The sequence below is a fragment of the Haliotis rufescens genome, unplaced genomic scaffold (genome assembly GCF_023055435.1).
Source record: "Haliotis rufescens isolate VD_foot unplaced genomic scaffold, xgHalRufe1.0.p SCAF_12, whole genome shotgun sequence".
Classification (NCBI taxonomy): Eukaryota; Metazoa; Mollusca; class Gastropoda; order Lepetellida; family Haliotidae; genus Haliotis; species Haliotis rufescens.
This window is the reverse complement of record NW_025963802.1, coordinates 13,475,285-13,492,601: the sequence shown is the minus strand read 5'-3', so window position 1 is coordinate 13,492,601 and position 17,317 is coordinate 13,475,285. Positions and strand designations below refer to the sequence as shown.

Genomic DNA, 17,317 nt, shown 5'->3' with positions numbered 1-17,317 from the left:
TGGAGAAAATTAAGTTCAAAGTATGAAAATGATTGAAGAGTCACAATGCATCTTTCAAAATATTTGCTGTGTAATTATAAGCAGTTAATTCAGTAATAGACTTTTGTTATGAATATGACAACAATGTGTCATGCAACGAAAACACGGCTTTGACTTGCGAGGACAAAATGGAAAGTCCATCATGGACACGTCTTTCTGTAATTGGCTTTTCTATAGGTTGTGCTATCAATGATTATTTTCTACTGAAAATACATTGAAGACTTTTATTCTTCCAGTTTGGGGCAGCTAAGAAGGGAGTGCCACTGTGTAAGTCTATTTTTATCTATACATGTATTTGTGGCCAATTTTGAAACCTGTGTGAATTTCAAGGTCCCTTGCATGAGCTATTTCCAACAGCAGTCTCAAGCTTTTTGGCAAACAGCTTTTGGTCATGTATATATCCATTCATTTCTTGTACTCCTGATTTGTGCAAGTTTGAAAACTAATTTTCCTGTTGAGTTTTGCTGTAGTTATATCTATGCTACACGATATGATATCTATATGAAATTCACATGCGCTTAAATCTGTTTGAAATTGTTGCTCCATGCAACATGTGACATTATTCACTTTGAAGATGGGTATGTAACAATTGGCATCCAAGTCTCCAATTTAAGACAAGATTTAATGATTTCAATTATCAAATTCTCCAGAGAATCCAAAAGAGATTGGATAAAAAATACTCAATTTCAAATCTTGACTGTAATTGCAAGACCAAACAAAATGAATGTTCTTTTTGTAGTGCGATCGAGAGATTTCTCATTTTAGCAAGGTGAACTCTGACCTGGGGATGGAGAAGTAAAGCTGTACAGTGACAGAGTATCATCTTGGGAGAAGTGCACACAGAAGTCATGGCAAAAATAATGATGGTGTGATGTTTTTGTTTAAGAAGTAAATAGTTTGTGAAAAAGCTAATTCTTTTTGGTTCATGCTCCTTTACTTGTGCATAGATGCCTGGCCAGAGTATTTGTAATGACCTTACTACCAACAACGCAAAGGGCAATTGTTTGCACTGCTGACATGTTGTCCGTCAATGTGCTTCGGACATGTTGACTTGGCATGGCTATTGTTACACTTCCATTCATCTGTGCTTCCATTGTTTATCAGTTCAAACACATAGAGCTGTCACTCTATGTATATTCTGTATTATACAATTACACCACTTGCTGATCGGAAATGGCCTCAGATCTCCATCACTCTGAATAAATGTGACCTTCACTTGACAGTTATCTCCCTTTTCTGATTGCCACGGTTCGAAATACTGTTCAGTTTCCATGTACGTTATGGCTGCACCTGCTTCTTGCCTTCACTTGCCATATATGACTTGCCGCAGAAAATACATGATTATTGATTGGACACGCTCTAAAAGGGTATTCAGTGCCAATTACTCGTAAGAGATAAAGTTTGTGTGGAGAATATCAGGATCACACTTCTGCTTGACGGAAGCAGACATATTTTAAGGGTATTCTGGAAGCATGTGGAAATGTTATTGTTGATTGTGTGCTGAAATTGTTAGGTTAGTGTTGTTGACAATTTTTTTCTGTGGTTTGGTGATTTGGACATGCAAGACTACTTTAATAAAGATTACATCATGATAAGTTCTATGCCAGCACTTCCAGTTTGAGAAATACAGGTGAAGACTAAGAGATGACCACGTGGATCTAGGGGTTGGGTTCTGTGATCTGTTTGGTTGGGGTGCACGGGTGGTCCAGTCATCTCATGCATGACAATTCGCTGTGCAGAGTTGCATCCCATGGATTGTGTGTCCGAATCCTGGTTCACCCGATTATGTTTCTAGGTTTGTCAGCACCATACCTGTGCTCATGGGTTTCACCAAATGTAAATGTCTAAGACCTGCACCACGCCGGGCTTTCCTCCCACATTAAGCTGACACGCCATGATACAACTGGAATACTGTTCAACACGGCATTAAACCGAACTCACTCACTGTTTGATGGTGACATTGTACCCTGGCTGCAAGGGATTTTTCTCATAATATCAATCACTGGATTGTCTGGTCCAGATTTGATTATTTACAGGCCAACTTCATTTAGTTGGAATATTGCTGTTATAGGGTAGTGAGTGGGGATGTGTTTTCTAAGATTGATCTAAACATATGTTAATGTCTGAAAACAAACTAGGCCCAAGTTGACAAGTTGTTAGGCCTGCTGATGAATTACTTTGCGGGGGAGTGTTTACCGTTTCAAATAGTGATATGATGTCATATCAATCATGACAAAACAGCCCCATTTCAACTCTTTTTGTACCTATCACATATTGATGCACAGAGTTAAATATTAATGGATTACCTTCTGAAAGTAATTAATCTCTTTTCTTAAGAACAAACCTTCCTAAAAGAGCAGTCAAATTAAAATCCTGTATATATATGTAGTGTTCACAATTTAGAGTTAAAGTCTAGGATACATTGTAATGACACTAATGTTGAGGGTTCTTAGATGAAGTTTGAATTTCATGTCCCTGGTAACAGCATGTTAAATCTTATCTCATTATTAACTTAAGTGACATGTGTCTTATGTAATTTTCAAAAGGACACACCCTCACGTACAATACCCCTCCCACCCCCCAGGGTCTTCCTATGCATCTTGCCAGGTGCTGCAGCATGCTGAGACTAAGTTTAAATATGCAGATCCATAATGAACAAAAGACTTCAAGGACAAATAGGCTGTGTATCTGTAATAGGGAGAAACAAGTTCATGAAAGTATAATGACTTGCTGTTCTGACCAATATCATGAGCAACCAACATACATTATCATGACAGGAGTGTGACAATGGGCCAGGAGAATGGGACATTTGACTCAATGTTCATTGTGAAACCTGTGACATTGTTTATAGATGAGAAGGAACAACAATATACATGTTGTGTTTTCTTGGTCAATATTATTGTTTGCATTGCAGTCTCTTTGGGTAATTGAAACACCAGGTGCTTGTTGGAGTCTTGAAATGAATGATTCAGACTTAATTGTTTTTGCTAATCAATGCAAAGTTGTCAAATTGCAAATTTTCCTGATGCACAATTAGAAAATGGAGGAAAATAATACACACAATAAAGGCTGATTGTCATTTACTCTTTTAGACATAAATATGGAGGAGGTATATTTATGCTATTGTTATGTTCTCCAGGATTTTGCCTTGAAACTGGTGGGAGTGTGGTTCAACAAAATGGAACAAGATTGACCAAGATACCCAGCTGTGTAGTCACCTGACTATGTATTAGGTATTACAGCCAGTTGGTCTGTTGAACATACAATTTATTTGCCCAAATGGAAAAAACGTTTGATATATATGCTATGTATTCTCTATATAAATATTCATCAGAAGACCATCCCTGTTACTAGCCGCTTGGAAACGGTGTTTAATTTAGCATTGCATCTGTAATTGCAATCTGCGACTTAGTTACTACTACGACATCAGAGTGTAGTAAATGTCTGTTCGGTCAAGTAAACTCAGCATATGGTCCAAAGAAAAATACTAAAATGGACTAAAAATGACGCTGAGAGACATATTCGGGCCAATAGACTCAATTGTTTTTGGCGCAGACTGTCTTGCTAAGCAGAGATCTTTCGGGACTTCGTTGTTTAATGCAGCACTTAGCAATATTCCAGCTGTATGACAGCGGCCTGTAAATAATCGAGTCTGGACTTGACAATCCAGTGATTGACATCATGAACATCGATCTATGCAATTGGGATACGATGACATGCATCAACTAAGTCAGTGAGCCTGATCACCCAATCCCGCTTGTCACCTCTTACGACAAGCATGGGTTGTTGAAGACCAGTTCTAACGTGGATACTTCACGGGACGTTAGTAGGAGTAGACAACCTGGAGAAATGATGCAACTGTAATAACTCCTTGCTCCTAGTGATTTCTATATGAAGAAAGGGATGGAGGTACAATGTATTTTGTATGAAGAATGGATATGTTTCAGCTACAGTTGCAAAACCAGATATTTTAAGAAAAATTAAGACTATGAGCCTACATATTTATATTAAAAAACACATCTTACGACAAGGCATATTTTGTACTATTGATGCCTTGAAACAAACAATAGTTGTCAGAGAATGGATAAAAAATACACAAAAACCTGGGACCTACAAAAAGTCTTATTTGTTGTTTTGATATTGTATGTCAATGTATTTTTTTCGCAATTGAAATAGCAGGAACGCTTAATCCCTCATCTCAACTTCTGATTGGTTGGTCTCAAAACGGTGACTTGTGAAATTTATCCTTTATAAAAAGTGAGTGATTTACGCTGCTTTTAGCAGTATTCCAGCAATATTCCAGCAATATCATGGCGGGGGACATCAGAAATCCTTGGGGGATTCCGGGTGAGAATAGGTGCCCAGGAACCTGTGTTGGTTGTAGGAAGTGTAGGATCGTGACACAAAGCTGAACAAGCTGGGCATTAAACTCTTCTCTTGGTCTCTTGGCTAAAACAAGGAATGGTCAGCTCGGAGTCAGTATACTGTGTCTGAGTGGGGTGTTCATGTAAAACTGCAGCATGGCATCTCCTTGGGCTAGCACTATAAAATCGACTAGTACAAGCAGTCACAAACACACTCGCACACATACACGTGCATGCATGTCGCTATGTAAGTGCAATAATGTTGAACGCGACGTTAAACCCTATTTCAACTCACTTCGCCATTTGAGACAATGTTCGTCATGGTACCCAATATTCAAAATTTATTGTGAAAGTCAAGGGGTCCAAGTCATGATCCCATTGTTAAAAGTCAATGTTTTGATGGTTTCTAGATCCAAGCAGCCTAGCAGCAAACCTTTTAGACCCCACAGCTCCCCTTAGTTTCAAGTACTGGTACCAACAGAATTTGTATTGGCGTAATGGTCAAATATTGGTATTGCACTTGTCTAGAACTGTGGATAACTCCATATTAATGATTTTGATCTGGCTGCTCTCTCGAGCTGAGGTTTCACTGGGCAGACAAGACAAGTCATGAAAAATAGTAATATCCTGAAAACTGAATATTGTTGAATAGCATTTGATCCTAAAAATCTGGAATCATTTATTTTGAAAAAAATACTCAATGTCACAGTCAATGATTTGTCAAGTTAGGAGCAGAAGATAATTCACAAATAAATAAGACATTATGCTAACAAAAACTTGACTTCCTACTGCTGTAATAAATTGAGAAGTTGTATGTCTCAGCTAACATTGTAATACTTTCAAGTAACCTGATCTTCAGCAACCCATACTTGCCGTAAAAGGCGACTATGCTTGTCAAAAGAGGCGACTAACAGGATCTGGTGGTCAGGCTTGCCGACTTGGTGGATGCATGTCATCGTATCCCTATTGTGTTGATTGATGCTCATGATGTCATTTACTGGATTGTCTGGTCCACACTCGATTATTTACAGTCAGCTGTCATATAGCTGGAATATTGCTGAGTGCGGTGTTAAAAAACAAACAAACAAACAGACAATTAACCCGAGAAGTTGAGAAGTAAATTAAGTTAAATTAAATACTTTCAGAGAAAAAATGTTGAAGTCAACTATAGTTAATTGAATCAATCATTTTAAATTGTTAGTCCACACCTTTTTTTTTAACTTGCTCTATCAATTGTTCACAGGATAATACCTGTTGGTAGGTGGGTAAAAAAGAAAAGAAAGAAAAGCAATTAGATTTTTAAAAAAAGTTTTCTGCTCAACTACAGGCTGGTATAAAAATATAGAAATGGTTTAATATTGGAGCATAGCCTGCAACACAGCTGTTCCTGTAAACAATGAAAACCTGATGTATCAAGCAGAAATACTTTTGTGCACCTATGTATCCTATCAGATGCTGGATAAACTATGTTTAGACAATATTTTTTGAGTGCAATATGCAAACAGTTTATCGGCGGGATGAAAAAAGATAGCAAATTCTGAAATTATAATAATTAAATCCATAAAGCAATTTAAAAAAAAGTGTGGCCTCATGACACAACTGATTCTAGGGCCCTGTTCCACAAAGCGATCTTACAGCTAAGTGGATCGCAGATTGCATACTTTCACATACACTTTCAGTCATCCTAGCACTAAGATCGCTTTGTGGAGTGGAGCAATGGGATCCGTTCCACAAAGCGATCTTAGCGCTACGACTGTCGTAAGTCAAGTGTTAGAGAATGGGAGTTATGATCGACTTAGCACTGAGATTGCTTTGAGGAACATGTCCCTGAACTGTTTTGCAGAACTAATTGCATACAATTGATACTGGTGAAAATAGCCATTCTACACAAACTACACTAACATCATTTTTTGTGCTACGTATTGCTACGTTTGATATTTCGATACATGACTACAATGTATTGTTACACCCTTGCAGCTGTTACTGAGATGAGTGCAATTTAAGAAAAGCCTCATAAATTACAAACTTGTCAAAATGATCCACAGGGGAAAACTGTATTGTATTTGGTCAATTACTATGATTGGTTGGTTTTAACGTGTTTCAACTGATGCCATGTGCTCAAAGCCAGTGACAAGAAGACATGTTGGAACAGACAAATAGTTGCACTGTTGTTGTTTTTTAAAATTGAATAATATTTTAGAAAGCTTGGCATGCAGTAATCATATTGGTATCATGTGTATTTCAAGTACAAATGCGTCTTAAAAAATGAGGGGACACAGATGGTACAGTCTTCGCTGTGCAGAGTTTCATTGGTTCAACACAGCCTAACATGATTTTGGTTTCACCAAAGTGATAATCGTCTATCTATCTCTCACTCTCTCTCTCTCTCTCTCTCACTCACTCACTCACTCACTCACTCACTCACTCACTCACTCACTTAACCATCTCTTATAAGCAAACCAGTAGATACTGGCTGATACAGTGGCATGTGTACTGCAATGATACATTGTCAGATATTGCCCCACCCGTAAAGATCCGGGGTAGAATAGGTCTTCAGCAACCGATGCTTGTTGTAAGAGGCGCCTAACAGGATCGTGTGGTCAGTCTTGCTGTCTTGGTTGATGCATGTCATCGTATCCACATTGTATAGACCGATGCTCATGACATCAATCACTGGATTGTCTGGTCCAGACTCGATTATTTACAGCCAGCTGTCATATAGCTGGACTATTGCTGTGTGTGGTGTTGAACAACAACAAACAAACAGATATTGCCTACTAGATCTCTAACAAACCAGCAGATACTGGCTGATACCGTGGCATGTATACTGCTGTGATATATATAGAAAAATTAAAACAAGCTAGGTCTCGTACAGCAGATACCATGGCATGTACTCTGTTATGAAGTTGCTTCATAATTGAACTCAAATGCATTATATGGCCTAATGAAATTGTTATGAAACATGAAATTACATTTGTGGAGGTTGATGTGACATGGCAAAACTTGTAGTTCAGATGTTGTCTACAAGTGGGCAGTGTAATTAAAATTAATTTTTCATGGAGGGAGAGCATCAACATTATGGCCTCAACCAAGACCTGTGGAATAATGTATCGCTGACTCTCCATAGGCTCGTTTAGTATGTGTGGTTTTCTTAAGGGAAAAACGGGAATATACTGGAAGAGAAATGGATCTTTGTTGCCGAGACATTCTATTTTATTTTTGTCTTTGCTTATTTGGCCATCCCCAATTAGGTTTGCTGTCTTGCTGACAAATATGGTTTTCCCGTTTTGTTGCCTGAACATGAAAGTCACTTTCCCATGACATGTTGGGGTATATTTTGTAAACTAGGAAGAGATAAAAGGGTGAAAACGAGACAAGTTATGGTAGATTATAAATGAGGCAGTTTGGGAGCAGAGTGACATTGCCATCAGTTGAGTAAAAGTGTATTCAGTTCAAGTTGGTTAGGGCGAAAAAGACACAATTAGGGCTAGAAAGACATGTTTAGGGCACTGTTTCAAAAAGCGATTGGAACGCTACGACTATCATAACTCTTTGCCTCACACTGTGTGTTTGTTTGTTGTTTAACGCTGTACTCAGCAATATTCCAGCTATATGACGGCGGTCTGTAAATAATCGAGTCTTAACCAGACAATCCAGTGATTGATATCATGAGAATGGATACACGCAATTGAGATACGATGACATGCATCAACCAAGTCAGGGAGCCTGACCACCCAATCCCGTTAGTCGCCTTTTACTGCAATGCTTGGGTTGCTGAAGACCTATACTACCCCAGATCTTCACGGGGCACACTGACTTTGTGGAACAGGGCCCTGGTAACTGTGTCAAAAGGAAATCACATAGCAATGATCTTTGTAACCTGACACAGACTTTCAACAGTCATAATGCTACGATTGTTTTGTAAAAACAAGGCCCATTAGTTTGAAAATGATATGTTCAGTGATCTTACTGAAGACAAATTTTCCTGAATTTGGCAATTTTTGATAAGACATACCAGTCGTCCAGATCATTACATAATTTAAAATATAGATATCCTGATATTTTGGATGGCACTTGTTAAATGTCCTAGAATGTGTTCTGAAGTGACCCCATTTCAGCAATAGATGGATCGTGAAACATGTTGAATAGTTCAAATCATAAAGTACATCAGTAATGTTAATTGCTTTGCCATGAAGGACGACAAAGCCAAGCATAACAATGGTTCGAGGTATTGGATATATCTGTACCGTGGCAGTGGTACATAACAATAGAGCATTGGGTCTATTAAAGTGTCGCCATTAAAATTCAGTGCCGTACAGTTTTGTTGTTGGTTCTTGTCTCACATAATTGTCGCAATGTGATCTGGAACCCGAACATGAGATTCGCATGTTCCCACCCAGTCTTGTTCCAACAGGCGTTATTTCTCTAATATTTTTTCCCCTTTTCATTGTAAGAAATAGTAGCCACTTCTATGATGATTTAACCAACAGATCTATATAAATGTCCTCTTGACTCAACCATGTCATTTGTATTCTTTACAATTATTGAAAAATATGATCCGGTTGCAAACTCAAATCTATTGAATTAGACAAAAAGTGAACAACACGCAGTGGACTAGACTAACATCCAGTCTCTGAAATGAACATATTTTACAGAAAAAAATAGTTGTTAAATTATAGTTATAAAATATAAAAAGGACAGATTTTCTTCATTTTCAGATACTGCAGTAATCTAGACTTGCCCACTAATTATAGACTTGCATGGGCTGTATTTGATGTATTTGTTTCAGGGTCTGTAGGACAGACTAGCAGTGGACCACCACTTGGCATTGTCTGAAGTTGCAACATACTCAATTAAACAGACAAGTTGACGTGAAACATTCATTAAGAGTTTGAGTTTATTCTAAGTGTATTCCCCTGACAAAGCAGCAGGAAGTAGACCCGAAATGTTGTAAACAATGAAGAAGATGTTATCCATGACACATAACATGGCTTCATATTCTAAGTGTATGTATGACATTTGAAAGGATCTTTGTCATAACCCTTCTGTTAGAGATGTAAGAAAAGGTCTTTAAATTAACACATTATTTAAAACACTAGGGGACCCATCTCTGCAACGAAGTAATATCCTCTCATTTGATATATACCACTCAAAAGAAGATAAAGAACACCCATTTTTTCAAATGACTAAAGTATCTCATGACCTTAAGTCATGTAAAAGAACCGGATCCTCTTAACCTCATTTGAGTTGTATATGGTTGATTATTCTTTAACAATAGTATACATTAATAATATATATACATTAACAACAGTGATAAACTTACATATATGATAGGTTAGGGCAGTAAGTTAAACAGTATTTAGGTATCATAGATTTTATTTGCAAGGAAATAAATAGTGAAAAATAATAGTTATTACAGGATATAAATTTCAGATTTTCAGCATGAAGTATGCAAATCTTGGAAAAATCCAACAATACTAGAGTAATATGTAATAGAAGATGAGTGCCAGTACTTTCTCAGGATAATTACATACTGATGGAGCCAAAGGGCAAGGGAGAGCAGAATTATTTGCTATCTGTCTTAGTCTATCTTAGTGTACTGCAAATACAACAGAGTCTACCCTGCAGGTCGCACAAACTCCACCATTCATACCTTGCACGATTTCATATAAACTGTACTCTTCATGCAGTCATTTGTTGCTGAAATGTTCCTCGAAGCACAAGAGTTTCAGGCCTTTATAAACTGTATACTTTACAGTACTATATCAGCATAACAATATACTCCACCTGACCAAAATAGTGACCACCCATTGGATGAGAGCATTTACCTGAGCTCCAACTCAACATAGAGGCTTTCATCTACCTTCCGTTGTTCTGCTGCCTTTCCTGAATAATTCTCTGTTCATCTTAATCAAAGGATTTGAATAAAAAAAATCACCCATTATTCAAGCATTTGAATTGAGATTATCATTTGAATTGTTTTCTCTGCCCAGTTCAAACACAGTCTGAAGGCAATCTATATTTGCTGTCTGTGTACTGGTTTCTGGTAGAGTGCATAATGAGACTTATACATGAAGCCAAGGTGTATGGCTCCCAATATTACACAAGCACGCTCATTTCCCTTGGTGGTAGCTGACATATGTCAAATGCTATTTCTTCATCATAGATTGAGTTTCCCATGTCAGGTTGTGCAGAGTTACTTCCCTTTTATAAGCTTGGCCAAGATCAATGACACCAATATTCTGATATGTCATTTGATTCTTATTCCAATTTTGACTTTTACACATACAATTTGTAGATATTTTTCTTTGCATAAGGACTTAATTAAATATATTGTGTTCTTGATAATTCTCATGAAAAAAAAAAGATCAATTAAAAATATTTTCATATGTATTCAAAAATATTGCAAAAAAATAATTATATATTATTTTCTTGATGTACCTAATAGTAAATATTTTGGTATTTGTTTTGATATTACAATAGCTGTATCATAATTGTTATCTGGAAAATTGTATGAAAAGTTATATATACTAGTGTGATGAATATGCATATCTATTTCTAATAAGTCGCTGTTAAATAGGTGCTACATGAACAAATGCTTCATCTTAAACATATGTTCATGTGACATTCTAAATTCCACCAAGCCTATCCTAACGTAATCAAGCCTAATTGTAGCCTCTCAATTCCTTTGTACAGCTCCCTGTATCATTTTGTAGTTATCACATGTCCTATTGCTCACCTATCGGCTTAATTGATAAATTGCCATGGCCACATGCTAAACGACACCTGTACTGACTCGGACGTGACACCTGTTCCTCCCCCGAAGAGGCCAGGTACGCAGACCGTGTCGCTATCAAGGCTCCCCCTCCCCTCAGGTGTAAGTGATGAGAGGAGATCAAAGCCTCATTTACGTGTAATTAGTGAAGAGTTACCTGTGGGCATTGCCAGCCAGTGAGAGTCGGGAACGAATGGGGGAGACATGAAATATGACGCCCTGTCAGCGATCTGCTTGATTGATTGATGAATTGACATGGAAATAGACACTCCTACTCGTGCGATACCCGTACACACCACAGCCTGCTTGCACGCTTTTATGATTACACTCGCTCAGTCACAATACTAGCCGCACTAATAGTAACCAATGACTATGCTTCAAGTCGGCAATTTTCCCAATTCAAAAAACGTGCAATAATTGTGGCTGGCTTTGTCAGTGTAGTAAGCACAACAAAAGGCAGTATTGAGGCTGTTGTCAATAGGACCTAGGCTGCTGTCGGTAGTTTGTCCCACACTGGAGAAGCAGCATTAGACACTCAGTCAATGAGAGGAATGGTTTAAACAGTCACACAGACTGTGTCCCAACAGAACTAGGTGAATCGCTGTCCACACTCTGCAGTCAGTGTCTCTTTCTCACTCGTTAATTGTACGAGTACCATTACAAACTGTCGTTGAGCTTTCCCGTTAGTGTTGCCGCTCTCCGTCTGCCACCACGATTCGCCAACGACTACGCGGTGTAGCCAGGATGCACCCTTACTACTATGTCCAGTACATACCTATCTCTCTCAAACAGGATATGGTGAGTACCCACAGCATTTGTTCACTTACTTGTGTAGAATACATGCTAGATGAATTGTGGTTTTTGCTGTCAGTCTGACTGTGGGCCTTTGTCGTGGCCTGGCGATGTCGTCTGCTTCAGTAGAAGCCGGCATGTTTAATGGTATGCTTCTCATTTGATGATGTGCTGGCAAAATTACACCATTAAATGAAATTCTCTGCCTCTGCCTCTGCCTCTCTCCGAGTCTCCGTTTTGTGTGAAGGAATTGTCAGATTTATTGAATTCACACAGATCCATGCTTTGTTAATAGGGAGCATATCAGGGGTTGAAATTCAATTTTGGCTGGAGCCATATTGGAATGGAAAAGACCCATAAGGTGGAAGAGTCTGAATTCAACAGGTGGGTTAGAGGAATGGAACCACTTTCACAAAGAGTTGCAGAAACATGAAACTAATTTATGACCATTTAGGTGCCATTGACACAAGATAGATTATCTTGACTGAGGCAAATGGATTATGTACAATGTGGATTCTCACCCACATTCATTTGTAAAGTGAAAACAACTTTCCTGTTTAGGCTTGTGTGCGTGTCATGAACAATAGTATGAAAGTAAGGATAAGACCACATGCTAACTTTGAATGTGTAGTGAAGCGGAACGCATTATGGCCGCCTGAGGTTGACTCACAATGTTGTTAAAAAAACTAGTCGTTCTTGTGGATTTGAGTCAGTGGCTTTGGCTGTTTGATTAGTATTTGTTTCTTGTGATGTCAGCCTGTGCAGCTTGTCACCACGTATATTGTGTCTGGGATAGTTAAAAATTTATACCTACAAGATCAATACCTCATAGGGAAAATATGAGCGTGATGTCATCCAGTGTAAATAGTTTATTCTTTCCTACTGCGCTATATTTCGACACTGTCCTACAATTAGGATAGTTTGTAAAAACTGAAAACAGGTGGCTGAGAATTTAAATCGCAAATATTTGTTTAACACGATTACTTTTTTTCACTTGATAGTACTCGTACAATAATGATCAGGAGAATCTGTTGCTGTCAGTAACAGTTGGTATGGAAACGAGATTCATATACTTCGTTTATTCACAAGTATTTGTAACAAAACAAAGGATGTGGTACAGTTTGTGGATGATCTGATCCTGATCAGCTCAGTTGTCCAATACAACCTGCATCAGGATGATTGGCTCACTGTGCCTGCTCGCATTGCTAAACAAATACTATTAAATATGCAGGTCATTTTCCTCTACTATACATGTGCTTTTCTGGTGAAAGATTTTTATGATAATTGGTTATATACTATCTAGGACAGAACAGGGTTATTCAAGTTGTGGCCTGCTTGCCATGCATTTTGATTTTGTTCAGGAATTCAGCATGCGTAGTGTGCTCGTATATGTACACATGCATTGAATATGGTGGTAGCGTACTGGCACATGTCCTATCACTTCACTGTTTAATTACCCATGGGATTTTTTCATGTTTTGTCCAACCCGAATTATGTTGTATTGCTGTTAGGAAAATATCACTTAAAAATGATGGAAATAATCATTTAATTAAAATACAAGCTTGAGTCGTTGCGTACATTTAATTTCAAATGGTATAAACTTCCATTATAAAATCTATTAAGTCAATCAACCATGTGATAATTATTTTCAGTGAAAACCTGATCAAACGTGTGCATTTTGAATATTTTTTAGTTTAATTTATTTCATTAATTAACCAGAAACATCTTGTAGTGCTGCTCTTTTTTAAATGGAATTATTCAAAAACATTATTGGCTTAGTAATAACAGTCCTATATTTTGGTAAGGTTTGGTTTGCAGGGTTAGAAACTAACAGTTTTCATCCACTAGTCCTTATAATGATAACATACAGTTAAACCCTTAAAAAGGGAAAATGTCTACTAGTCCTTATGATACCATCACCATTGGGCAGTTTGGCAAGGACTATAGGACTAGTGCCAATTTCTAACGCTGGTTTGCTTGTGTTGATTATTAACAATAAATACTGCTCTACTGCTTTAAGGTGTGTGATATTTCAAAACCTGTTCGGGGTTGATGGAAAGATATTATGTGATATATGACCTGAGTTGATAAAGTATTTTTGATGTACGTCATGGTTGTATATCATATATAAGAAACCGGAAAATACCAAATATTTTAAATTTGAAATACTTGCAAAGTAATCTGTCGCCCATCAGCTGAACTTGAAACAAAGTGAGCTATTACTTAGGACAGGAGGAAGTTGCAGTCAAGTGTTCATCCTGAAACTTGTTGCATGGAACTCATTTTATTTTTAGAATATGATTTAGTTCAAGATACGTTTGAAATGACGATGATACTTAAGTGACTATCCTGTAAATTATCTAGAACAATTTCACTTGAAAATATATCTCAGTCGAGGATAACACTGGTTATAAAAATTGCAACCTGACTAATTAGCCCTGGGGAATAGGAAGTTTGCAAACAGGTTATGATGTGAGTTGTCATTGATGAAATACCACTCCTAGTCTATGCTGTAAGATTTGGCCATACTACCGTATTCGACTTAATAAGCGCCCAGGGCGCTCTCAAAATTAGAAATAGGGGGCTCTTATTAGAATATTATTTTAAGTTGAAAGATCATAAATTTCGTGGTTTATGCTGACAGCTTGAAATGTTTATATACGACAGAAATATTTTTCCAAGATTTAATTGCCCATAATTAAGGGTGCATATAACATACGAGTGCGTATTATACGCTAATATATAAGTCTTATGTACGTAAACCACTTGGAAGGGGTGCTAATTGAGATTGTTTACTAGCCAATATATTGGCAAATATCGCCGTGGGCGCTTATTAGAGCAGGGCGCTTATTACGTCGAATACGGTATGTGTGGATTTATTTGACATACAGTGTGCCCAGACAGTGGTTGAATATTTTCACATACCAACAGGGAGGAAGTAGTGGTGATGGGGATCTTGTCAGCACTTCCTTGTATACTTGATGCCTCTTGAATCATGCTTGGTGTCTTATTGCCTGTAATATCACCTTACTTTGACAGACATCTGCTTACTGTTACCATGTATTGTTTCTGTCCAGAGCATTTTGGATCCCCAAAAGAAACAGAAACACTTAAATTGAGATTAAACATCCACCGAAATTCACAGGCCTGACCCTTTGATTTGAGGTAGTTGAAATTTATGAGGGCGTAACCAAATCAGTAATTTCATCGGTTTCAAAGCTTCACATGTGATTCTTGTCTCTTTGAAAGCCTCCCCTTATTACAGGTTTTTGAGCCCTGACCAAGATATGGATTGTTGGGGAGCCAAGTAGGTAAAGTGTTTGCTGGTCTCACACTTCCGCATATAAGTATGTGCAGTTTGGCTGTTTTTGTGATAATAAATGGCACTGAGATCTGTCCATCCCAAACATGCATCTGAAACTTGATGTTGACAGCTTTCCATGCCATAAACATTTACTAAGATCACTGAAACAGCACCATAACAAAGGAGACTTAAAGTAGGGTCAAAGACTATTTAAAATTAACAACAACTAAAAGCATATTGATATTTAGATTTTATGGTATTTTCTGTTAGAATAGCATGCATCATGTTTGTCATGTGCCTAAGTTTCGATGAAGGAAGAGCTAAGTTATCTTGGAAATTTTTTTTAATTCAATTTCAGTTTGCATGCTGACACATGTTGCATTTTCTGTTAATATTTCAGAAAAAAAATGTCAATGTTTCTATACAGGTAGTGTATGATTTGGATACCGTGTAACAGTTGTGGTGAAATCAATTTGATAATGATACTAAACACGGAGTGACACACACTCACATTTATTAGAGCATATAAACTAATACAGCTTGAATAGAACCATAGGGAAAAGTGAGTATAAGCCTTAAGAAACTGCAGTCAAAGGCCGACACGTTTCTGTAAAATATTTGGAATTGGCTTTGACAGTATTGACCGTGGTTTTACAAAGCTATTGGAATACATAACTGTATTAAACAGTGGCACTTGAGGAGACCAGAGAATAATAAGGTTGAAACCTGTTGCAGGTTGGAGAAATACAGTCCCAGCTGATGTTAATTAGGCGCTGACTTTGCCAGTATTTCCCCGTTTAATGTGTCAAGAATTAAACCATCTGCTGTCCCATGTCCCAGCTTTGGCCAGCCATTGAAAAGCTAAAGTTTTTCCCGAGAGTGGACTACAGCCATGCAGTTTGAATATCGCCTCCTTTCTCTCTGAGTCATGCAGGCAAAATTTTACAGAACCATTACGCTTTTGTGTGGTGTTTTGCTGTGGGAAGCGTTTTGAATAAAGTTAGCCTCTTCACTCTTTTTGCAAACCTATGGGGAGTAAGTTTACTCTGATATTAAATAGGCTACGACTTGAGACTGAATTGCTGCACAGCTATTTTCTGTAAAGTGGAAAGGCTTGCTGTTGATCTGTAATGAGATACAAGTTTAAGGCTGACGTTGGTGCTCTTCAATACTGGGTCACTTGTTGAGGGAGTGCGAAGGCATGGAGAGACGCGCTACACCCCTTGCATGAACTATTGAAATTTGAAAAGAAAGTAACATGCTTTATTGAGAAGTCAACTTTGTGTGAAAAGAAACATTACTTCTTCTCGCTTTATCGCCTCTCTTCAGTTATGAAGTCCTCTATACCATTCCATTCAAATATGTTTCCTTGATAAAAGATTTATGTGCGCTCGTTTACGTATCTTACGGCATGATTTCAGCCATGTCTTGAGTCGGATACAGACATGAAAATACATGATTATATTTCATGACTCTTTTTAACTTTGTCTCAACTTGTGAAAATATGGATTTGGTGTTGTAATCCACATTCATCTGTAGCAACATTTCAGGGGTTAATAAACAGAAATGTTATTTGTTGAGATTTAAGTGCAAAAGTGCCCTGGGCCATTTGCACGGATGAACGAACACATGACTTATTTACTACTACCTACAATACCCTTAAACTAAGGTAATGGAAGTTACAATGTATGGTTTGAATGTGACAAAGGTCTTCTTGCAAATATTGGTAAGTCAGGCAAGACAATTCGATTCATGAGGTATCTGTATGACTGGTGACAGTTACTATATGCCATTTACACAGTTTTCTCATGCACATTAGGCTCTACCTCAGTAAGTTCATTCATTGGATAGCAAATTTGCCTAAAATGGCTTGGAAGTAGATCTTTTTGACAGCAGAACACACACACACACACACACACACACACACACACACACACACACACACACACACACACACACACACACACACACACACACACACACACACAGAGTAGACATACATTTGACTGCAGAATGTTCTTAAATATTAGTACATCCATTTCA

At 37.7% G+C, this 17,317-nt stretch overlaps 1 protein-coding gene across 8 annotated transcripts in view; it reads left to right on the top strand.

The window, feature by feature from the left end:
• LOC124142022 (nucleolysin TIAR-like) overlaps window positions 1-17,317 on the top strand; it is a 224,825-nt gene that overhangs the window by 68,570 nt on the left and 138,938 nt on the right. For 2 of the 8 annotated variants that reach the window (XM_046510258.2, XM_046510257.2), the window contains exon 1: window positions 11,561-11,976. The exons of the other annotated variants lie outside the window; for them this stretch is intronic. In XM_046510258.2, the coding sequence (XP_046366214.1) occupies window positions 11,923-11,976 (54 nt within the window). In that variant the 5' untranslated portion in view covers window positions 11,561-11,922. Of the gene's footprint in view, window positions 1-11,560; window positions 11,977-17,317 lie in introns of those variants that run through there. 8 annotated transcript variants of the gene reach the window in all.